The sequence below is a fragment of the Calypte anna genome, chromosome 7, assembly GCF_003957555.1.
Source record: "Calypte anna isolate BGI_N300 chromosome 7, bCalAnn1_v1.p, whole genome shotgun sequence".
NCBI lineage: Eukaryota > Metazoa > Chordata > Aves > Apodiformes > Trochilidae > Calypte > Calypte anna.
The window spans coordinates 26,758,991-26,783,456 of record NC_044253.1 but is presented as its reverse complement, the minus strand read 5'-3'; the positions used below and the strand labels follow the sequence as shown (position 1 = coordinate 26,783,456).

At 49.0% G+C, this 24,466-nt stretch overlaps 1 protein-coding gene and 1 long non-coding RNA gene across 4 annotated transcripts; one reads left to right on the top strand and one right to left on the bottom strand.

The window, feature by feature from the left end:
* Nucleotides 1-7,976: 7,976 nt before the first annotated feature.
* On the top strand, nucleotides 7,977-19,381 carry LOC115598608. 3 transcript variants are annotated; one of them, XR_003987773.1, is made up of 5 exons: nucleotides 7,977-8,089; nucleotides 8,234-8,458; nucleotides 8,728-8,858; nucleotides 9,712-10,037; nucleotides 19,141-19,381. It is a non-coding gene; the product is annotated as an uncharacterized LOC115598608 (long non-coding RNA). The 3 variants fall into 3 exon arrangements; XR_003987771.1 differs by lacking the exon at nucleotides 8,728-8,858; XR_003987772.1 differs by lacking the exons at nucleotides 8,728-8,858; nucleotides 19,141-19,381 and adding an exon at nucleotides 11,285-11,677.
* Nucleotides 19,382-21,053: 1,672 nt separating this feature from the next.
* ARL4C (ADP ribosylation factor like GTPase 4C) lies at nucleotides 21,054-22,159 on the bottom strand. Its single transcript, XM_008495008.2, has one exon. The coding sequence runs from the start codon at nucleotides 22,024-22,026 to the stop codon at nucleotides 21,448-21,450; it is 579 nt and encodes a 192-aa protein (XP_008493230.1). The 5' UTR covers nucleotides 22,027-22,159; the 3' UTR covers nucleotides 21,054-21,447.
* Between the last annotated feature and the right edge of the window lie 2,307 nt (nucleotides 22,160-24,466).

The window sequence follows — 24,466 nt, the reverse complement described above, 5'->3', positions numbered from 1 at the left end:
ACTCACTCCAACAGCTTCATGCCTTTCTTCTTGGGAATCTCAGAACTGGACCCAGCACTGCAGGGTGTTCTCACCAGAGCTGGGGGGGGGGGGAGGGAAATACCCTCCCTGGGCCTTCTGGCCCCACTGCTGGTGATGCTGCCCAGGACACAGCTGGCTTTCTGGGCTGCCAGTGAACATTGCTGATTCATGTTGAGCTTTTCCTTGGGTAGTGTTTTTTCCAAATTTGAGGGCTTGGAAGTTGACTGTCCTGAAAGCCTGTGTAGAGAGCAAGTTGGGAAAGCACTTTTTAACAGGTTTTTGGTGCATTTACCCTGTTTTTTGTTGCACCTGAGGGAGCTGGTATGCAACTGATGAACAGTTTTAGTTGTTTGTAAGTTCCTTGAGGACTGCTCTAGGCAGGCAACTTCAGGAAAGCTGATCTGCATCCACTTTTAAACTAGGCCACTGAAACCAAATGGAATCTTTGCAGGGAAAAGCTCTTGAATTGTTGGTGCATGTAGCTCAGAGGAATAGTCCCAGGGCAGCTCTCACTCTGTGGTGGGGATGAGGTGATTTGCCCCAGTCATCAAGGTAGCAGTGGGTGCCTGGGACATCAGCTGTTGTTGAAAAATGCTTTTCTTTTTAGTAATTTTACTTTTCAGTTGATTCTCTTTGAAATAATTACACTTTTTGAATTCAACAGCATGTTTTTCAGCCACTGTCTGCTACTGGGACTGATAAATGCTCAGTGGCTGCAGTTGCTGGTGGAGAGTGGTGTGCAGAACCAAGGGCACAACTTAGTTCTGCTAAATGTCTTAGACATTGGAAATGAAAAGGAGGTAAAGTCACACTGGACAGGTGACCAAAAATGATTGAGATTATGATGTAACTAATGTAATGCTGATGATAGTATTAGAGCTGTACCTATCTTCACCATGTGCTCATTTCCTGAATCACAAAATGTTGAATTATCCTACAGAAGGCTGGTCAGCCTCAGACTCAAAGGAAATTATACAGAAACACATTGCATATTTCATTTGGAAAGCTTTCTAGTTGCTCATTTAGTCAAACGTTCCATTTTCTTTTACTGGCATAAATAAAATGTCAATAAAAGATTTCCCTGCACTTTAGAGTGTAAAAATTACTGAATTTTTAATTAGAGAAGTTAGATACAGTGCAAACAAAATTTTGCAGTGCATACAGCTGTACTGTGGCACCCAGTTTAAATAATTTGGCCATTATTCAGACAGTGGATTGTTTCTCTGCTGTTTTCTAGTCATTTAGTCAGATGGTTTTGTTGAACTCAATGTGTAGCTGAGTCCTGCCATGCTCTGTGACCTAAGGAACTTTGCAGGATGAGGTTAAGATCTACTTTGAAGTTTGAGCCTCCAAGTTGGTGTTTACCAAAGTCCTGCCTTGTGATTCAGTCTCAGCCTCCATGCATCAAGCAAAACTCTGGGTTTCTGACTAGGGAAGAATTTGAAGCACACATTCACCAATAGAAGAATTCGATCTCTGCTTGGAATATGCTGTTTGGGGGAAAGCAAATCTCTGGTGACAACCTTAAGAGTGAAAGGCAAGTTGTCAATGGAACTGCTGCCCCTAATCCCTGTAGAGGGGCATAAAAAAATTGTTTGGTGCATTGGCTTTGAAGCCTCTGGCTTTGGCAGAGGACTCTCAGTAGACCTTGTGGAGTGGTTTTGCAGAGTGGAAAAGGGATGCAGGCTGGAGACAGAGCATTCTTCTTTCCTCTTCAGATCTCTGTTTCTTTATTCAGGCTCTGAAATCCCCTCCTGAGTACTTAGATTGCTGTTGTCTTGGGTTTTTTTATGGGACTTTCACTGCAGCTGGGAGGGAGGGCAGAGGGGGGTGGGGTATGTGATAAAAGAGGAAGGGAAATTTCCTTTTTCTGCTCTTCAAGCCAGAAATGAAAGAAATGGAAAATACAAAAAAACATGAAAACATCCCAATTCTTTCACAACAGCTCCTTGCTGATTCCCACCCCCAATTACAGATCTTTGTGCCTCAGCAAAAAAGAGAAGATGAACTGTATCTCCTGTAGAAACACATGGGCAGTTTTCTTTTTCCATGCTGGCTTGGGCAGTGACGTGGAGGGACTTTTCTTTGTCTTGGGCAGTGCTGAAAGACCCATTGGTCCTACATCATGATCCTTTGTGCTGACAGGCTCATTTTGTGGGCATCTGTCAACAGGGGAGGGAGAAATTGTTGAAGAGGGCAATGAAGGAGATGAAAACAATCCATGCTGCTCTCTGGCTAATAACCAGCTGATATTAAGCCTAAGCCCAGCTGATAACAGTTAATAATAAATGGGCATTAATTAAAGCTAAATTAGAGGGGAAGGTGCAGGCTTGGCTCTCAATCCAATTAGAGCCCCTTAATTCATAACGGAGACAATCTGTGCATCCTGTAAATAAATGATCAAAGGCTGGCAGAGTCAGCAGCAAGGCTGGGTTGTGGTTTAGATGATGTCTGGACAGGGAAGAGGCCAGAGGATGATTAACAGATAACTGCAGCCAGGCAGTTGGTTGGTTTTGCCATGCAGCAGGCCAGCAAGATACATGAGGTCCATGTATCAGAGCCCAGAGCTGAACTTGGTTGGGGCTCCAGAAGGTTTTGGGATGACATCAAAGGGAGACTATGGTCCTGAAAGGAGGAAGATCATCATTGTGAGACCCTTGTGGTGACAACATGAGGGAAAGCATCTCTGGATGGTGGGCACAAAGAAGGTATAGCCAACCATTGGTTATATGCCATTAAAAGAGAAAACAAGGTGCTGATGGCTCTGGCCAAGAGGCTCCACTGCATCTCAGAAACAGTGTCATGCTCACACTAATGTTTATTTTTGGCATTTTAACAGGGTAGTCTCTGGAGCTGATTTCCACCTAGACTTTTTCTTTAGCTCCCAAGCCAGAAGCAGCAAGGAGCCCCACAAAGGGAGTAGGCAGGAGGAGTAGCCAAGCCCTAAAATTTTGAAGTCCTGGGAGTCATGACTGTGGAAACTTGGCTGAAGGAAAACCCTGCAGCCACTGCCTCTCTCCAGCTGTGCCTAGGGACAAGCTGGCTCTCAGCTCTCCTCCCAGCACAACCACCCCAGGGAGTTTTGCACCAGTGTTGTGAAGGATGCTGTGCTGGGAGGTGACAGCTGCTGCCTTCACTGCTGGAAGCAAAAGTGAGGCTGGTACAGGTTCAGAGGTGACTGTTCTGTGCCATGTGGGTGAGGAGGGGAACAGGAGAGACACTGATGACTTCAGAGTTGATGAGACCATTGACAAGGGAGCAATTGCTCACTGAGAACTGAGGATGGGATCCAAGAAGGAAGTGCAGGTGGAGCACAATATGCCACTATCTCTGGCAGCATCATCAGCACTGACAAACTGAGGACAACAGGTCCATGAGGGTCATTGACCAATGAATGCTGGATTTTTAAATCTTAGGGTGTTTAAAGGCACATTCAGAACTTCAGATGTATCCCACAATGTTCATATGTTCAATGTACAATGAGGTACATAGCATCAGTGGTACTTTGAAAATGCTGTTCTGGTCCAAAGAAATTCCATAGTTTCTGCCTGTTTCTTCTCTGTCTTTGCAGAGCAGCAGATACAGATGAACTATCTGAGATTCAAGGGAATGTTCTCACTCAGGAATAAGTTTGGGGGTTTTTTATGTACTGTAATGAAGAGAATTCATTTTTGCATTTTGGCTCAGTACGGCTTTGTGTTACAAGTATTCACAGAGGTAATTCTGAAGGATGCTCCAGTTTAGACTTGCACCCCACATAATTACCCACCAGGTGTAGGCTGAGCCTTGTGGCACCCATGTGAAGCCAAAGCTGGAGGTTGGCTGACACATCCAGCAGGCATCAGGAACAGATGAGTCCCAGCTTCCCTGGCAGGACCCTGGTGGCAGGAGCCAGCCTGAAGAAAGTGGTGCTCTTCAGTTTCCTTTGCTCAGCTCTCCCAGGAGCAGGATTTCTCAAAGGTGCTTTCCAGGCCAGTTCTCATATGTCTATGGATCCAGTGCTGGGGGGCAAGGCTGGGGCAGCTTGGCCATGCTGGCTTCAAGGAGTAGCACGAGGGAATCTGACTCCCCTGATGCTAAAGCTGTCATGAAGAATGAGCTAAGCCCAGAAATATTTGAATTATCCTTTTCCAAACAAATCCCTATTTGCAGAGACTTATCTGTGCACGTTTCTAGGTGCCAGGTCTGGGCATGCTGACAGCAAGAACAATTTTGGGGGGGATGCTTGAGTGAGGCTAAATAATCCTGGCAAGAAACCAAAGCCCTTTAGTCCTCAGTAGTGTGATGGGCTGAGCTCCTCCAAAATTCCCCTGATGGAATCCAGCACCCAGACCTGATGTGACCATCTGATGTGACCATCTGATGTGATGCTGAAGGCACTGCTTAAAGAACATGTCTCCAATTTGGATTTCTTTCTAACTGAAGTACCCACGCCAAAGGCTTCAGCATGATTATTTGGGCCTCATTGTTCATGAAATTGCCTTCAATCCATTTGACTGCATCTGAGGTGATTTCTTTCCCTTCCTGGCCACCTTTAGAAAAACAGTTCTCAAGATGCTATGGCAGAAAGAATAAAAATAGTGGAAGAGATGAGCTGCTCTCTCTGTACAAATACTTCCAAATGCTTCTCGTGCAGAGAAAATGAAGCCTCTAGCAGGTAAGAGAGGGAATCCCTAGAAAAAAGAAGGAAAACTGAGAAGAATGATTAAGCTAGGAGAGGAAACTAGGTGTTGTGGCCTGATGTTAGCAAGACAAGTGTCCCTCAAAGCATGAAGCCACTGTGGATGTTGTGCAGGGCTCCAGAGCACAATGCTGATCATTCCTGGGGGAGAAGGGCTGCTGGCATCTCCAGGGGGTTCAGAAACCGAGGGCTCAGCTCATCTGTTTGAAGAATGGTGCAGAAGGAAACTCAGAAATTCTTCCAAAATGCCAGTCTGGGAACTGATTACACCTGAATGACATCAAGTGATTTAGTAGGGAAGCCAAATGTAAGCTTCCTGTGCTGAAAACTTGCTTTTGGGAGGAGCGTTGACTGAGACAGCTGCTGGCTCCTGTAGCCTCTGGTGGCTGTCTGCAGCATGATGAGATCCTCTGAGAGGTCAGAAAAGCCTCTTAGAAACATGAACAAGCAGGTAAGAAGCAAATCCCCACCTGATCTGTTTTGCCTTTTCCATCCATCTCCCTGTGGTGTTAGCAGAGCTGCCCTCAGGAATTCCTGGGGAGGACAGATGTGGGGCTTTAACCATGAGCTACCAGGATTATGCTGGGAATAGTTTGACCTGTTGGAGAAAGGGAACTCATAGTTTAGGGATGACTTGGCCACAGCCCTCAGAGGACTATAGGGAAGTGAGAGAACAGATTTAAAAAAAAAAAAAAAGGAGGAGCTGAAGAAGAGGCAAGATTTGGAAAAGCCCTCTCCATCACTACCACCTTGAGCAAAACATCATTACTTGAGGAATTAATGGATGGGGAGAGATTGGAAAATAAGCCACTAAGCTTTCCATCAGCTGCAGGTTCTTCCTGCCACAGTGTGAGCTCACTGGGTAGAACAAAGTAAGGAAGTCAGCTTGTGCCTGGCTTCAAATCTTTGCAATGCTGTAGACACTGCCCTGTAGCCTTGCACTGTGCTGGTGACCCACTATCAGCTTGGTCACTGCTAATCCTTCCTCTTGACACCCCTGCCACTGTGCAACACTGGTCTGAAGCTATTTCACCCACACCAATCTCACTGGCACTGGCTTCAGGATGGACTTGGCCATTTCAGAGTCCCCCGGCACAAGTTGGGTCAACAGCCTCAGCCCCCATCATGCTCCCTTACGTTTAGTGCCCTGTGGCAGATTCAAAGGCCTTGACAATGCCTTGAGCAACCCTGGGATCAGCAGAATTTTGGCTATGGTATGTGAAGCCATGAGTCAGGTCACAGCAGGCTCCATGGCTCCAGTTAAAGTGATGGATAGATCTGCCATACCCCAGACTAAGGGTTATCTTGGCTATTTGGGTTATTCCAGGCATCTGTGTTATCTGGGTGTTCAGCATCCAGCCCCCTCCATGATCAGGAATTGTGGAGACCTGGTTTCATCCTCACAGCCTTCAAGCTTTTAACTGGAAACTGCTCCTTTTCTCAACTTTAGCCCCACTGTGTCTTACCTGGTTTCACTGTGTCCACTGAGAAGTGGTGTTAAGAGCTTCCTTTTGCCTGCTAAAATACCACCAACCCAGAGCACAGCATCAGAGTTTTATTTAACAGCTCACAAAAGCTGGGAGGTGGCCAGTGGGCTTTGGACAGAGGGCCTTGTCCTTGCAGCTCCTGACCCAGCTGGGAATCCTTACCCATCCCCACAGCTCCAGGTCCCTGCCTTGCTTGAATCTGTCCAAGGGGGAAAATGAGGACACGGAGGGAGTTAAAGGGGAGTTAAAGAAAGACAGGTTTGTGATGTTGATTCCTCTCTCTTCTCCTTTATGCATCCTAAAAAAACCCAAAACATTTCCCCTGATGTTTTAGGAAGTCCATTCAAGGCTGGAATCCTTCAGGCCTTCCAGAGGTGGAAGCCCTTTGTAGGCAGCATCTTCAAAGGGAGATGTTATCTCTCCTCAAACAGAGGACTGTCAGCCCTCAGGAGATCTTTCCCAGAGGGACAGGATGCTCCGGGAAAGTCACAGGCCAGGCAATGGGCATGAATACATGGCCTGGAGCAGAGGCACCAAGGATGTCTGGCTCTTTTCAGATTTCAGAGCTGTGGTTGGATTCTTTGATATCTCCTGATGGTGATTCATGCTTGGGCCTTTCTTTGTGGCAGGGGTTGTTGTAACAGCTTTCTCTGATGTATAACAGGAGCTGAGTGAGTGATGAATTCTTCCCTGACTCAGAATATTTATAGCAGTTTTCTTTCTTCTCCAGCGAGTCACTTATTTTCACAAGGCTCATGGGCACTTTGTGTCAGTGAGACTTTAGCTTCTCTGCCAAATCTGGAGATTAACCAAAGGGTTAAAGAGTTCCTCAGGATGGGGGTGAGGGAGCTATAAGGGAGGGATATTAGGTCCCAATTGCTCAAGTTTGCATCTCAGAAAATCAATCTAAAAGCCACACTTCACCTTTTATTTTTGGAGGCACCAAGGGTCATATTTCTCGAGCAGGCTAACATTTTGTTTCCCAGGTTGCACTGGAGGTTGGTTCTCAGTATTTTGCTGTGAAAAACGATTTATATTCACTATCATCTCCTTCAGGGTGCAACAGCCCTGACCATACCAGGTGGGATGAGGTCCAGAGCATCTGGTGTGAGTTTTTTATAGCTCTGCTGCTTACATAGAATGGATGTGCACCAGCACAGATTTCTTCTCACTGGGGGCTCATTCTGCACTTTGGGTAAGTAAGTACAGCTACCTGGCTCCTTCTGTGTCCCAAAACCATGAGTCTGGATACCTGGTTTCACCTGGAGAACTGAAGGAAGGGTAACAGGTCAGCAGCTGTATCCCCAAGATGCCCATCTGTTTCCTATAAGCCACTGTTCTATAGTCTCAGGTAGAGACCTGAAGCTGCAGAACTGAATGCTGGCACAGGGAAGGCTGGAGCCCCAGGGAGGTCACCTGCCTAAGCAGAAAAGTAAATAAATAAAAAAATACATGACAGTTTTTAAAATACCTCATAGCCAGTTGTAACTTTCTCCAAGAATAACGTTGTGTCTTCTGCTTCACCAGTGATTACAGGATGCCATCTCCCATAATGGGCATCATATAAAATAAAACACAATTAAACTGAGGGAAAAAACCCAGTACTCTGAGGGCTTTGTCCATTTGCACCTAATGCACTGCTGCTGGTTTTGCCCCACATTTTTATTTTCTCATTGTGGTTTTTTGTTTTAATTTTTTGTTGAACTACCAGAGGAAAACCCAGAAGATTCCCCCCTCCCCATGTTGGGTTTTTTTTGTGTGTGTGTTTGTTTTTTTGTTTGTTTGGGTTTTGGTTTTTTGTTTGTTTGTTTTTTCTTCCTTTACTCTGTCCAGGCTCCCAGGTCTCCCCAGCATCTCTGCCCCTGAGCTCTGCATCCCTCTGTGCTGGTCTGTGGCCCAGGTGAGCCCCACATCCCCCCCTCCCTCTGCCTGGGAAAGGGGGTTGGGGGGGTGGGCTTTGTACCACCCTCCGGCAGCTCTGTGCACTTGTGCCCTCCTCTCCTTCTGCAGCCTGATTTATTTGGTTTATCTTCTCCTTTTACAGCCACCCTTTCCTGAGCTTGATCACGGTGACATCTGGTCCCTGCATAACTCGCATTCCTCAGGGGGAGGGGGGAAGCTGCTGGCCACCGGGAAGGGCCACATCCTTCTCTGGGCCACTCCGGATGAGCTCAGCCAAATCCCTCGGCCGTATCCACCCCTGCAGACAGACCCAGCCCTGTCCCAGATGCTCATCCCGGGCAAAAAAAAGAGGTGGCCAAGGGATGAGGTGAGTGTCCTGGCAGGATGGTCTGTCTTTGAGTGGAGAAAGTGGAGAAAAAGCAACAGCAGGGTCTTCCCCTGCCCCAGGTATACGCTGCGCTCCTCAGTCTGCCTCCAAAACCTCCCTCTCTCCCTCCCCGAGCCTGCAGGGATGTGGTGCTGGGTGTGCCGGGGCTGGCATGTGGGATAGGGTCAGCGAGAGGCCAATCCCCCTGACACTGGGACAATCATTTTCATTTTATCAGTCTCATCGGGTCTTCACTTTCCCTTTAATAGAATCGTTTTAGTTGGGAAGGACCTTTAAGATCATCATTAACCCAGCACTGCCAAGGCCACCATGTCCCTCAGCACCACACCTGCACGGCTTTTAGATGCTTTTCAGCCCCTGCACAGCAGGATCCAAGCAGGTAGAGCAATGTTGAACAGGGGGATCACACCGAATCACGTGTGACAGCCTCCTCCAGACAACAGTGGGGCTGGAGAATATCCCAAACTGCTGAGAGCCGTCCTGCTCTCCATCAACACGTGTTGGCAGCTCTCTCCTGGGTCGTATCCTTCTCCCCCTTTACCATCAGGGCAGGGGAACGAGCCACGCTCCTGACAACGCTTCCTTCAGCCACAACTCACCCCCGGGTTACAAAAAAGGAGGGGTTTTGGAGGTGGACGAGAGCCGTTTCCCTTGGGGCTGAGGTTACATCCCCTCTCCTCCCCCAGGGATATGCACCCCCCAGCCCTGCATCCCGGGAGGCAGCAGGGATGCGCCAGGGATTATCTCTCCCTGGCGTCTCGCTGTCCGGCTCCGAGCTGAGACGCATCCCCTGGGGAGGGATCAGCAAGGGCTGGGACTGAAGCTGGGCCAGAGATGAATCAGCTCCCCTATCCCTCATTCCCCTTCACTCCAACCATCCCAGCACAGAGGCCAGAGGCTAAGAACAAGGAGGGGAAAATCATCTCTTTGCATGGTCCATTAGCCACTTCCAGCTAGGAAGTCCATTTTTATGGAAAACGTGTAGCTGTGACTGCACCAAGGATGTGTGTGCAAAAGGGTCTTCTTTAAATCCCCAGATTTAAGGAAAAAGAAAAAAACAAACCAAACAAATTCAGAACAAGACAAACAAACAAAAGCAGCAGACGAAAGAAGAGAGAAAAAAATCATGAGTCAGCGGTTGTAAAATCCTAAAACTGGCATAAAACTTTTTTAGGGTTTCTTTTTAGGGTTGTTTTCATTTAATTATTCTTTTCATCTGCCCTCTCACCCAGCAGGCTGCAGGTTCCCCTTTCCTTCTGGCTTCTGAGGGGGAAGGTGAGGTTCCTCAGTGTCACAAGCTGACCCCGGGCCATGGAGCTTTTGCTAAACCACTAATCACCACAAAAACCCTCAAAAAAAATCCCCAGAAACAGCAACTGTGCAGCTGAGCTGGTGTCACTCAGTATGAAAGGTGCAAAAAGCACCGACTGCTGCACAGTGTGGGATGGATTCTGCAAAACCATGGAAAATCCTCCTGGATAAGGGCATTTGTGCCAGGAAGTGCCCGGAGAGGAGCCAGCCCCCTACATCTGCCCTCAAGGACTTTGCCTTTCACCAGGTGGGATTCTGGAAACCTGCACTCAGTGTGAATCCATCTCCTGAATGGTTGGTAAGAATTTGCTGGAGATGTTTAGGACAGGAATGCAACACGGCCCCTTTGAAATGCTGGAATTTAAATCTGAGGGGTTCAGAAAAAAGCTTAGGAAATATTTAGATGGGGAAATTGTTTGTGGGCAGGTGATGAGGTGACCCAGCTGAGGTGACTGATCCGCAGTGGTGACTGATAGCAAGCTGTGCTCCCAGACCTTTCACTGCACATAATTACATATCAGCAAATCCTCTGAAGTGATTAATTACTGCCTGTCATCCTTTTAAAGCCAGTGCATGCTCAGGGGCAACCTCCCCATAACCATTTTTCTTCCCTAGGAAGTATTCTTTTGCTGTCTTTCTTTATAACTGGGGATGACTGAATCACATAAGTGAGCACCTTTGTTTTCTTTTAATAAAGCTAATTTTGGGGAGATGGGAAGGATCAGACTGAATCAAACATGGCTTTGGTTTGGATGCTAATGAAATAACCCTTGTGGTGGAGATGAAAGACATCCCAGATTCCCCTGATTGTCCTGCTGCTGGGAAGGGAGGTGGGAAGGGAAACTACAGAATCCCAGAATCCCAGGCTGGTTTGGCTTGCATGGGCAGGGACACCTCCCACCAGGCCAGGTTGCTCTGAGCCCCATCCAACCTGGCCTTGAACACTTCCAGGGATGGGGCAGCCACAGCTTCTCTGGGCAGAATGGATCAGTGTCTCACCACCCACCCTCACAGCGAAGAATTTCTTCCTAATACCTCATCTGAATCTCCCCTCTTTCAGCTTGAAACTGTTCCCCCTTGTCCTATCACTCCATGCCCTCTTCAAAAGTCCCTCTCACAAAGAAAACCAACACAGAAACTCTGGAACAACTCACCAGAAACTCTTCTGCGCCAGGTCAAAAGGAGGGTGACAAAGGGCCCAGCTTGCAGGGGGTTTTGGTGACTTGTCTCCATTACAGCTTGTATATATCCAGAGCTCATTTGTGACCAATTAACTCAGTTGTTTTAAGGTAGAGCAGTGGACAACATAAGTAGGTAATTAATTAAAGCCACGTTGTCCACAGTCTCACTGCTCATGTCCAAGCTGCACACCCCTGGGCTGCCAACTGCCCTCTGCCCAAGCCATGGCTGTAGCCCAGAGTATGGACCTGAGGGGGGCTCTAACTTGTGCATTGCTGCCAGCTCCACCCATCCTCCCCTTGTCCTCCCCTTCAGCCCTGCTGCCTGCCCAGGATGTCCCTGGAGAAGCCTCCCCACCAACAAGAGTCACCCAAAGGAGATGAGCCATGGCTGGGCTCTGCTCCTGTCTGTGCCCAGGGAATGAGGGAGGAAGCATCATGGAGAGGAGCCTCCAAACAGGCTCACCCCACTTGGACAAAGGAAGGTGTTTTTTTTAAATAAGAATACAACTTCCCACAAGTTATAGCTCATATCTGCACCAAGTGACCTGCTCAACTCAGCTGGGAGATGTCTTTGCAAAGCTTCCCCTCTGATCTGGGTCACTGAGCAAAGACATAACCCTTACACCTCTTTGCCTCCAATGCTGTGTCTGCCTTAAGGGGTATTTTCAAGCAGAGCCAGTGAACCAAGCTCTCTGCCACCCTTTCTCACCTCTGCTGATGGCAGATGTTGAGGATGGGGAAAAGACTAAATCTCCATGTGAGATGGTTTTGGTTTGCCAAGTGGCCCAATCAACAGCAAAGCCAGAAAGGAGGAGAAAAAAAACCACCTGGGGATGGAGTGAGAAATTCTGGTTTAGGTTTCTTTTTGCTTGGAAAAGAAGTCCCTTTTGAGAAGGAGAGGATGAAAAAAAAATTTAAAATATTTAGAATTTCTCCTGCATTATTTTCTGAGTTGAGACTTGAAGCTGCCAATGCCATGTGCACTGAAAAGTACATCTTTTGGAGCAGATTTACCTCTTCAGCTCTAAGCACCACTGCCCCCACCCCCCTAACCTTGAGCTGGACTTGGCTTTTCATGAACTGCAATGTCCTAGGAGTTCCTGTCTAGAGGAGGGATGCACAAGAGTCTCTGCTTCCTAGTTCCAAACCCTTTCCCCTTCCTTTTCAACATTTCCCCTGCTGCAAAGAGTAGCTGAGCTGTAAATCTTGAATCATTTTTAGGCCTTTACCCCCTTTAAGCATTGGAGGACATGATATGGAACTGAGAACTAAATATGCCTCTCCAAGTGCACAGTGCAAGGCTCCCAGGGATTTTCCTGCTGTCCAAAATCTCCTGACATTTCAGATATTAAATCTGCTTATTGAAGCTGTTCTTCTACTGTGCCACTCTTTCAGAAGCTCGATATCTGCCCTTGTGTCTGAGCCAGGACAGAACCAATTTTCTTTTTCTTTGCTTGCCTTCTTGTACAGGCCACCAATAAAATAAAACTATTTTGATGATTTTTTTTTTAATTTAGTTGCCATCCCAGGAGTCCAGCATTAAACCTTGCTAGGACTTAAAAAAAAAAGTATATATGTGTGTGTTTATATATATATATATATATATATATATATATATCAGGGCTTCTGGCTTATGAAGCCCTGAGAGTGAGCTGCTGTGCTTGCAAGGCTGGAGCTGGATTTCTGTACCATTTCTGGGGCCCTGCCTACAGAGAAAAGCTCATCCAGGATACAAAAGCATGCAAAATAATACAGGTTTAGGTCAAATTTGGGAAGAACAATATTATTTTTATTTCTCTCCTCTCCCTTCCTCCCCCCCTAGTTTAGTGATTGCATCTCCAGTGGATTGATTGCATGAAACCAAAAAGGAGGGTTCTGCTTGTCGAGTCAGAGGAAGGTTTCCCCCATAAATAAGTCCACCTGGGATAGTCAGGAATAGCTATCCTGGGTAGGGCCAAGCCTCAGCAGCAGCATGGAGAGGCATGAAAGCCAAACTCCTTTTGCTTTGTGCTCCCCCTCTCACTATTATCTACACATAAATTATTCACATTCTTGGCAAGCCAAGTCTTGCCTTGACTGAAGGTGTTCAGCTCATTAGGAACTGAACCATTTTTCTGCACATTTCATGATAAAAGTAAGTTCAAATGGGACAGGGAGGTTGGGAGCAGGGAGCAAAAGGACAGAATTTCTTCTGCTGCTGTTTCTGTTCCTGAGAATTTCCTGAGATTTCTGGACAACTGATAGCAGAGATTCCTGGATACCCAGTGAGAAAAAAAAAAGCCATGGCATGTAGAAGATGAAGGGTCTCCCAGTAAGGCCAGAGGACCCCTGCGTGTCAGGGTGGGATGCTCCTGGGGAGCCAGAGATGCTGTGCAGGGGCTGCCTGTGCCCTGTTCCCATTATGCCCCGCTCAGATTTCAAGGTACATTTCATTATATACATCTAAAAACAGAATATGCCTTTAAAAACATCTTGAAGTGAACATGATCTATTCCAGAATGTTGTTTCAGCATTGCCCGAATGCTCAAGGTCACTGTGGCTTGATTGTTTTTCACACCCACTGTGGCATTATGCCATCTGCATTTCCACAAATGGCTCATTTGGGATGAATTCTCCTTTCTGAATGGCACAGGAAGAGGAGCACTGGATGGTTTCCAAGAAGCTCCATTACAGATGCCAAGGTTTTGTGCAGGCTTCTCTCACTCTGGTTTATCAAGTGCCAAGACTTGACCTGGCAGGCTCTACCCAGACACAGGCAGTGATGGGTTCTGGATGCTCATCCTCTGTGGGCAGCTCTGCTGCAGCACTCCCAGTTCAGGGCTTAGGGAAAATTTGGGTCTGTTCCTATCTGCCCAGGCAAACAGGCTCCAGAGGACACCTTGCCCTGCTCATCTTATCAAAATCATCCCTGGTCACCTCCAGCTTCCTGATGAACCCTCAGCTCAATCACAGAATCATCTGGGTTGGAAAGGACCTCTGAGATCATCAAGTCCAACCCTTGATCCACTATCACTGTGGTTCCCAGACCATGGCACTGAGTGCCACATTCAGCCTCTTCTTAAAAACCTCCAGGGACAGAGAATCCACCACCTCCCTGGGCAGCCCATTCCAATGCCTGATCACCCTCTCTGGAAATAATTTTTTGGTGAGGAAGAGGGTCTTTCAACTCCCATCTTGTTTGAAGCCAGCCCAGAGTTTCTCTCTCCTAATACACACTGAGGCTGTCCCTTGCTGGAGCTGAAGCCCTGGGGAAAATGAGGGTCTGGTGACACAAGAGCTAATGAAATATTTGCAGAGTTAGAGGTCTTCTGGTACCCCCTCTGCATGTTATCACATATGTATCACATATATGTAGTGAAATAAGGCAACCAGGTGCCACTAATTACCAGGCAGTGGGCATGAGCTTGTGTTAAGCCCACCTGTGCCTGATTAGGGTGGGCCCCAACTGCGCATGAGCAGGATTAGGGGGCCAATAAAAGGTGAGGCTTGAAGCACAGGCTCAGCTCAGTCCTGAGCAAGCCAGCAGAGAGGTCAGTTGAATCTGGAGCAGTAGCACTGATCCAGGCTGACCAGTCCTGAGGGCAACAGACTCAGAGTACTGTTTGTGCACTTCTGCTGGAACCCCTGTTGGACCTTGGAGCGCCGTGCCCTAAGAGAGGTTTGTCTTGCTCCATATTTATATAAATATAAACAGAACATGGATTGGATATATACATAGATATGGATAAATATATAAATGTACCCAGGGCTTATTTGCAAGTAATTATAGATAAGGAGCTTAAACATGGCTGTGGTCTCCCCAGACACAGCCCCTCACTTCTCCCTCCCATCTTTGCAGTATCTTCTTTCCCCCTGCATACTCTTGGGGTGGACCATGGCTAAGTTCTCTTCCTGTCTTTGGGCATTGAAACAGGTAGCAGAAGCCAAAGGGTGGGGAAGTCACCAAAGTGCTGGAAAGGTCTCCTTGTCAGCAAGGGAGAGAGTTTCCCAAGGGCTGTGTCAACATTAACCAGTACAATAGTTGTCCTGTGTTCCTGTGTCCCATTGCCATGCTGGTCCTTCACCTCTGGATGGGTGGATCTGCAGGGACCTGAGCTGCCTCCATCCCTGGAGACAGGACCCTGGGGGCCATTCCTTCAGCCCTGCAATCCCTGAGGCTGCAGGAAAGCCAACAGGAATGGGCTTAGGGGGTGATATTAACCTTGAGGATCTGGCTTGAGGGTTTCAGGCAGCCACAGCTCATAACCCAAAGTTCAGCAGGATGCTGAGCCAAGGCACTCGGCCCTGGTGTAGCTTTCTGCAAGTGGGAATACCTGGACCTGCAGCAATCTCCTCCAGCCAAGGACCATTCAGCCCATTTCCCCACCATGTAAGGGACCATCCCATACATATAGCATTTTCAGTGCAGAAATTTGAGTACCCCACCACCACCAATTCCTTTTTTTTTTTTTTTTTTTTTTTTTGGCCTTGGAAGTGAGAGAAATGCTGGCAGCCTTCTTTTATACCTCCAGAAAAGAAGCCTAGGGCCATCTAAAGTGATGTGACAAAGGTTAGGCAGGAATCAGTGGTGAAGACTGAAAAAAGGGTGCCAAGACCCAGCTTTATGCCCTGCTCCCTTTGCAGCAGCAAAGTACAGACCTGAAAGCAATGCAGGGTGGTGGGATCAGTGCACCCGTCTCCTGAGACAACTTTGGGAATCCTCCAGGAATAGGGCCTGCAGACTGCTTCAGCTGCAAAATTTGGGAACTGGGATGAAGCAATAAAAAAAATTAAAAAAAAAAATCTGTCAGTTTATGAAGAGTTGGGTGAAATGAGCTCTGCCCCCCATTCTCTGGTATCTGCAAGCAGGCTGTGTCCCTTCTCTCCCTGTGGCCATGGTCTCAGCAGCACTTCCATAACCCTACAGCCTCATTCCACAGCATTTTGGAAGCCAGAAGATGCCACCTAGTCAAGATTGTCAGGGAGGGAGGACAAGGGAGTCATGAGTTCTGATGCAGCTCCCTGGGGCTCATGGCATTATTTCTGGGTATCACTTCAGTACAAACACCTAGGGGATTTATGGGCTTCATAACTCACCTTCCACCAGTATTTTAATGTACTTGCATGTGAGTCATTCTTGGGCTTTTTGTTTGGGTTTATTTGTTTTGTTTTCTTTCCTTTTTTTGTTGGGTTTTTTTGGGAAGATTTCCTCCCTTGAATCTCCCTTAAATATCTGCAGGAAGCAAACACAAGCTAAGACGGATGAAACAAAATGGTTTATTAGAGCAAATATTCCCAGGCTTGGCTCTCCCTATCCCTTTGTCATCACAAAGTACCCTTGGTAAGAATGTGCTTGTATCAAAATGTCTACATTTTGCTCTAGTAGGTAAGCACAACCATTTTTTATTTTTTCATGATGTGATCCAGTGTTGTGCAGACCTGATTCACAGCAGGGCCCTCTTGCTGCTCGGATAAAAAAAAAAAAAACCTTTGATTTGGGGTACTCAGTGTTGAAGAAGCAGCTTCAACACATGGAGGGGAATGACTGGAAGCAAAGCAAACAGGGCCCCAGATTCCAATCAGCATTTTTTTTTCCTTCTTGTTTATGGCCCCTTTGGAAGAGATGATGATCCTCACCACTCCCCCTCAACCTCTGACACCAGAGGTTGTGGATAACTGGATAACTTCTGCTGTGCTAATAGCTCCCTCTGCATTACACCTTGTTTTGAAGGTTCAGCACATTGTAAATGACATTAACCAAGATGATCCTTGCAAAGACACTTGCTTGGGAGGCAAATCCCATTTAAAATAAAGCAGATGGATTTACCTTAAAGAGGGGAGAAAAGGGAGAAGGACCCGTGTGGCTGAGCCATCAAGAGGCAAGGCAGAGGGAGACCCTACCATAGAGAGGCTACAGGGCTCCTGGGGTCATGTATGAACACCTGGGACATGCCAAGCCTTTGGACCTGTGTCTGAAGCACCTGTCACCAAGAGCAAGCAGAGGTTATTCAGGAGCTCTCCCTTAGTGGCTTTCACATCAAGGACCTGCAGAGAGGTGGTGATGAGCATGCTAATAGCTCATTTCTCTGGTTATTTCTGTCCCAACCCCATCTCCTGCTGCTGTAGGCTGGACCACAGCCCTGGCCCATGTTCTTCTTGCCTCTTCTTCCCTTTGGGAATGGTTGTGGGTTCCTCTTGCCTGCTCCCAGCCCATGCTCATGGAGATGCAATACTTCTGACAGCCAAACTACTTCCTTGCTGCTTGCTCTCCCAGCTGGTCCTGTGCACACACAGGCCAGGACATGGCCTCTCTAAACTGACAGCCCAAACCCTCCAGGATGCTTCTTTTCCTCCATTGCATGGTCAGTGATGGTTTCCCCCACTGAACTGGGAGGAGGAAAGCCCCACCCATCCCCCTGCAGGAACAAGGTCACCCTGTGAGTCCAAGGAATGCAAGTGTGGTTGCCCTGGGTCTCACCTGAGCCCATATAGGAACATTACACCAGTCTGTGCACAGCTCCATGCCAGCAGAAAAAATTCCATAAGTAAGCTCCTGCCAGGTGGGACTGGTGAAGAGAAGTCTCTTCACACAAAGAAGAGTGCAGGATGCCATGGAATCCCCTACCTGGCTTTCAGATCCATGAAACACAGGCCAGAAGAAGCACATGGATGTCCCATATGTGGCCTGAAAATGGGGCTGGAGGCACAAAGGGAAGCAATGGTCAGGAAGCATCTTCAGGAGTCCTGGACCAGACCATGCTGCCCATTGCATGGCAGAAAGACAGAAACTCATCAGTGATGCTCTGTGTGAGGAAGCAGCTTGTAGGGAACTTCACCTTTCTGAGGCAGCTGAGCACCCAGCAACTCATTCCTTAAATGCCACAGATCACCATTCAGCTCTGCTGAATCTGAGAGATTTCTGGGCCTGTACCCACAGCCTGGATAACTCAGTAACTGCATAGCTGGAGAACCCCCTAGGTTCATTCTGAGGTCCTTTGGAGCCCCAGGGCACTGATCCTAAAAAGCAGGGAGTGTTTCCTCTCACCTGGGAAGCCAGGGAAGCAAAGAGGAGTCCAGCATAAACCCAGGGCAGGAGATGTGCTCGTAAGCCCTGGTCTCACCAACTGGGCTCATAATGTCTTCCCTGGCTGCCAAGTCATTAAAAAAAAAAAAAAAAAAAAAGACATTTACCATCCTGCTTTGGCTCTCCTTGATGAAATGTCACCCTGATATATCCTGTCCCAACAGCCACCCTGGAGCAGAGGCAGCTGCAGCTCTGCAGCATCCTGCTCGTGCCCCGGCAGCTCTGTCTCTCTGCCACTGCCATGACTTGCTCACAGGCACCAGCTTGCAAAAAGCCACACCAAGAAAAAGCAAAACTTTCACCCCATTCCCCTTAGGATATCCCCTCCTGCACGTCAGTTTAAAATAAAGGGGCAAGGGAAGAAAATCCCCACACCCAACAGCCTTCTCCCCTTTCAGGGACAGAAACAGAGAAGTTCAGCAACCTGCATGAATGAGAGCTCAGATTTCATTGAGCACACAATTATCAGTGTTCTCCCCATGCCAGCGTGCTGCTGGGTGCAGAGCAATCCTGATCTTGAGCAGGTCACTTCTCCATCCCCACATCTCCCCCTCCCTGGGGAGCCAGGAGCAACCTCCTCCATAGCATGCAGCAAAAGCCAATTGTGAAATGCAGCATTGATACTGAGAAATAAGCAGAAGAACACTTTTTTTTTTATCAGGCCCTTTCATTGTATAAATAATTTATTTCAGTTCACAGCATTATGTCTGCATCTTAAAAAAAAAAAAAATAAAAAAGATATGAGGAACAAAGACTGACAGACAATGGCAAGGGCAGCAGGGTATCCAACACTGAGGGGAACACTGCAATGATACCTGGGGAAATGAGGCTGGTACCTTGTGACAGCTGCTAAAAACAAATTTAAAAAGTCATTCAAACACATGTAGAAAAGACACACAACCTTCCAAAAAGCTCAGTTGATTTTTCAGAGCAACAATCCAGGTGTTTTCCCTTAACCATTCTGCTGAGGCCCCTCTTCTTCTAGCCTACCGTAGGCGACACACATCTCTCCAGACAGGAAAAATCAGTGTACGGTTGTGAAACATTACAGAAATACCATGGAAGCCATTAGCTACTAATTGGGAAAGTCTCTTTAATTATTGCAGAAAGCAGAGACAGCACGGTCACAGCCTCCCACCTGGCTCAGCTGAACCTCCAAGTGAAGTGCTCTCCTGAAAACCAGCTTCTCCAAAGGGATGCTCAGACGTGCTGGGTGCAAAGAACCCCCTGGAAGGACCAAGCTGAGTACATGCACATCACCAGGATTTCCAAGCCAGTGTTTGCTAAACCAAGTCGTATGTCTTGACAGCACAACCCACAACTAATAGCCTGCAAATATCATTTTAAAAAACCTGATCATTTTGAGCTGGTGGGGGAAACATATATTATAGATATTATATTTTGCCTTTAAAATGGGTTGCTCTCCAAAAAATTGTTAATGCATGTGGCTTCTGTGGCATCAAAAATAATTTTTTTTTCTCTCTCTCTCTCTTTCTCACAAGAAGTACCAAAGTGTTGGAGGTGAAGACAAAGCAAAAGAAAACCCAAGGAAGCCGGAACAGAGCCACCTGAACTGATGGGACCAGCCCACCCATTCAGCACACAAGCTGGGACTTGCCTTAGGAGCTCATATCCTGCAAGAGAAACACTACTTTGCCTGCAACATTTGTTTCCTAACAAAAATTTAAGGGAAAAAACAACAAAAAGAAACACAAAACCAAACCTGCCAAAAATCAAAACAACAATAAAATGCTATTTGGAAGGTGCCACACTCATCACTGCAAAGGGAGAATCAACTCCCTGCAACCTGAAGGACATTTTTTCTTTTGTCTGCTTGGTGGCTTCTCCTTGGCTGCTCTGGGAATGGGTTTTCAAATGGGAAGGCTGGTGTAAAAATCACCAGAAAATCCAACGTGGCTCAAAACTCAGGATATTTGGCTCCCAAGGGCTGCCTGTGCCTGCTCTGTGGTGAGTGTGGGAAGCAAGGATCCTGGTTTTCTCCTCCAGAGAGCTGGGTCCAGGCCAATGCACAGACAGCAAATGGCTTTTGTTCCCCAATCCCATCCAGCTACCCAAACACCCCCCTGCAGAAGGACATGGTGGGGCTGAGCCTACCTGGGGTGCTTGCAGGCACTCAGCAGGTAGCCCCCATCCTCCCCCCCTGTCTGTACACCCTGCTCTCTTCCCTTCCCAGAAGAGATCTTGCAAGCTCTGGCCACCACAGCAGGCAGTGCTGGGAACTCTGTGTCCCTCCTGCACTGCCATGAACCCCCCCCCACATCCCTTCTGCACTGCCATGACCTCCCTCAAAACTCCCACATCACTCCTGCCCTCTCCTTCCACACTGCCTGCGGAGCTGCCCGATGATCCCCTACCCTGCAGTTTGATACTCTGTTTTTATTGTCCTCTCTGGTTGGGATAACGCCCCTGGAGCACCTTGGAGCATCCCTCTGCCTGAGCACAATAAAGATCTGCTCGGAGCTTGGCTTCAGGTGACACAACGAAGGCTTTCAGAAGGGGGGGCTTCTGAACAGTCCCCCGCGCCCCCGGCCCTAACGCTTTCAGCAGTTCACCCAAAACCTTGCCATTTTGTTTTTTCCTTTTTTTGTTGTTTTTTCTTTTCCTTTTTTTTGTTTTTTTTTTCTTAAGCAAACAGCTCAAAGCTCAGCGCCAGTCAGCAGCTGCTAAGCACCCCCACAGCCTCACACCCCCCGGGCTGAAGGCTGCCTGTCCTTGCCCTGCACCCATCCACACCCTAAAACAAGAGGCTGGTCCCCTTACCCATCACACACACACACCCTCCCGAGACATTTTTTGCTGGTCCAGCCGCCCCCCCACCCTACACACACACTTCCCACACCCCTTCCCACCGCTAAATGCGGGTGAAGGATGCGAGCTGGAAGCCCCCTCACCGCTGACCTTGCCGACACCGGATGCTCTCCATAGCATCCATCTATACCCTCCCCCCAGCATCCATATCCCACCCCACCGCCACCCCCCGCCCCCTCCCCAAAATGCACACATTAAAGATCCAGAAGCACCACGCTGGGCTTCACTCTCAAATGCACTTCCACAGGGTCCTGCCCTGCTCGCCCCCGACACAATAAAGCTCGGTGGTACCGGAGGATGGAAGGGGAGGCGGGTGGTGTCTCCGCCACTTCCCAGGAGGTCTGGATTCGGCCCTTTTGAGCACAGTGGTCCACGGAGAGGGACGGTGGGAGAGGCTTGCTGGCAGAAGCGGCTTTGTTACCACCACTATTGTCTTTTCATTTAAAAAAAGGAGGGGGGAAAAATAAAATAAGAATTAAAAAAAGAATAAAATCAAACCCAAAAGAATCGCTTTGGTTCTCTCTCCCCCTCAGTAGTTCCCTTTGTCTGCTTCCCTATCAACCCTCCCCGCCTCTGCGGAGCTTCTACCGCTTCTTCTTCTGCTTGAGGGACTTCCTCCGCTTGAGGATCATCTCGTACAGCTTGTCCATGCCCTCGGTCAGCCCCTCGCCGATGATGGCGCAGGCGGGCTGGATGTGGTAGGTGGTGGAAGGGGTCAGCTCCTGCAGGGCCAGCTGCTTTTCGATCTCGGCCACCGGCAGAGACTTGGGCAGGTCCTGTTTATTGGCGATCACCAGCAGCGGGGTGCCTTGGTTCTCGGCGAACTTGGTCACCTTGTGCAGCTCCGTTTTGGCCTCCTCCAGCCGATCCACGTCCACCGAATCCACCACGTAGATAATGCCATCGGTGCAGCGACTGTAGGACTTCCAGAGCGGGCGCAGCTTCTCCTGACCACCCACGTCCCAAAAATGGCAGCTGATGCCCTTGGCCGTCCCGTTGCTCAGCCGGATCTTCTCCGTGTTAAAGCCGATGGTGGGCACCGTGTTGACGAACTCGTTGAACTTCAGCCGGTAGAGCACGGTGGTCTTCCCCGCCGAGTCCAAGCCTAGCATGACGATGTGCAGGGACTGGAAGGCCGAGATGTTGGAGGAGATGTTCCCCATGGCCACGGCTCGGGCCGCCCTCACAGCCCCGCGCCCATCCCCACGCCGCCGGCCCGCCGGGCACGGCTGGGGGAGCCGGGATCGGACGGGACGGGCAGAGAGCGGGCAACGCGGCTCCACGCGGCGGCAACACGGGGGAAATGAAGCATCACCCCGCCCGGGAGGAGGGGCCGCGCCGACGCCTCTTGCCAACACCGCCCCTGCCTGCACCGCCCCTGCTCTGCCTGCACCTCCCCTGCCTGCACCGCCCCCCTCCCCTGCCCGCACCGCCCTTGCCCGCACCGCCCCTCCCCAGCCCGCACCTCCCCTGCTCCCCTCTGCCCTGCCCGCACCGCCCCTGCCCGCACCTCCCCTGCCTGCACCGCCCCCCTCCTCCCCTGCCCGCCCCTGCCCTGCCCGCACCGCCCCTGTCTGTCCCCTCTCCAGCCTTCTCCGGTCCCCTCTTCCACAGCCTGCACCGCCCCTGCCAGACCCCTCTCTCTGCCCTCCCCTCCCCTGCCCTGCCCGCACCTCTCCTGCCCGCACCGCCTCTGCCTGTCTGCACCCGGAGCTGCTCGGGGTCTCCGACCCTCTGCGACCCGTTGTCCGGGTGCCCCTGCCCGCCGGTGGGTAACACTGCTTTATGCCTGCGCTTTTCATCGTCACCCATCACAGAAATAGTGAAAAATCCCTTTCAAAGGGATCTCAAAATAGTTCGAAGCCGAAGCGTTATTCCCGCATGTGAGACACGGGGGGGGACGACCTTCTGCTGTGCTTTGTGTCATTCCCGGCTATGGAAATTGGGGTTTCAGGCACAGCTCTTGTGGGGACGACTAGCACCAGCCACAAGATGTGCCAGGAGAGCTGGAGAGCGATGCTGCATTCCTGTAAAGGTTCTGTGAGCTAGGGAGTCACCACCACCATCACCACCAGCTGGCATCTCCATCCCCAAACCTCCCAAAGCAGGGAGATGCCAGGAAGGGAAAACCTCACCTGAACCCAGGGCAGCAGGACACTAAGGTTCATCACTGCTGTTTCTGCTTTTTTTGCATCTCTAACCTTCATGAACACCCTGAGTGCCCACAACTCATGGAGGAGCCTCTGAGGTTCTTGTGAGGACAGATGCCCCACGTTCAGCATGGATCCAGACCCCATGTAGCTGCCAACCCACCTACTCCTCCTTGAAGCTCTTCCAAGCCACTGTGGGCACAGGAAAGCCACCTTCACTGTGTGTCCTGGGCAACGCATACCCCACTCTTTGCCATTGCCTTTATTTGAGAGGGGTGCAGCACCTCTCCTAGGGGTACAGCTGAGAGAGTTGGAGTTGTTCAGTGTGGAGCCTTCCTGGGGAGACCTTAGAGCACCTCCCATCTGAAGAGACTACAAGAAATCTGAGGAGGGACTTCTGACAGGGCAGGGTGTGATAAGACAAGGGGTGATGGCTTTAAACTGAAAGAGGGGAGATTTACATTAGTTATTAAGAAGAAATTCTTTGCTGGGAGGGTGGTGAGACACTGTCCCAGGCTGGCCAGAGAAGCTCTGGCTGTCCCATTCCTGAAGTGTTCAAGGCCATGTTGTATGGGGTGTGGAGTAACCTGGTCAAGAGGGAGGTGTCCCTCCCCATGGTAGGTGTAGTGAAATGAGGCAACCAGGTGCCACTAATTACCAGGCAGTGGGCATGAGCTTGTGTTAAGCCCACCTGTGACTGGTTAGGGCAGGCCCCAACTGCACATGAGCAGGATTGGGGGCCAATAAAAGGTGAGGCTTGAAGCACAGGCTCAACTCACTCCTGAGGAAGCCAGCAGAGAGGTCAGTTGCTTTTGGAGCAATAGCTCTGATCCAGGCCAGTCAGCCCTGAGGGCAACAGACTTAGAGCACTATTCGTGAGTCTCTGCTGGAACACCTGGTTGGACCTTGAAGTGCAGTTCCCTGAAAGAGGTTTGTCTTGCTATAGGTAGGTAAGATTGGAGCTGGATGATCATTAAGGTCCCTTCCAACCCAAACCAGTCTGGGTTTCTGTGTTTTCTGCTATTGGTCCTGAGCCAAGGAGTGACAGCAGGATTTTTCCTTACATTATTATCCATTCCCTCTTTTACAGCATTTGTAAAATAAATATCAACTCTATCTGACAGCTGAACTAGAAAGCCCCAGAGAAAGAAGTGTACTATGGAAGACAGCTACTGCTCTTAATTTAAGATATTTTCATCACACAGCATGCATTGAGGATTGTCAGGCTAGAATGGGATAATTTCTCATACTTCATCCCAATGATGTGTGGTGCAGCTTTACGTGGAGATAAAACTATCCACTAACGCATGCCATCATTAAAAATACTGGCAGCTCTCTCTCTCTGACAATCTCCAGAGGTGATGCTGGGCTCAGTGTTGATGAAAATCACCATGTGGTGACAGTGTGAAAAGTGTGGGGAGCTCCATCCCCGCCAGCGTGCAGCTGGGAGAAA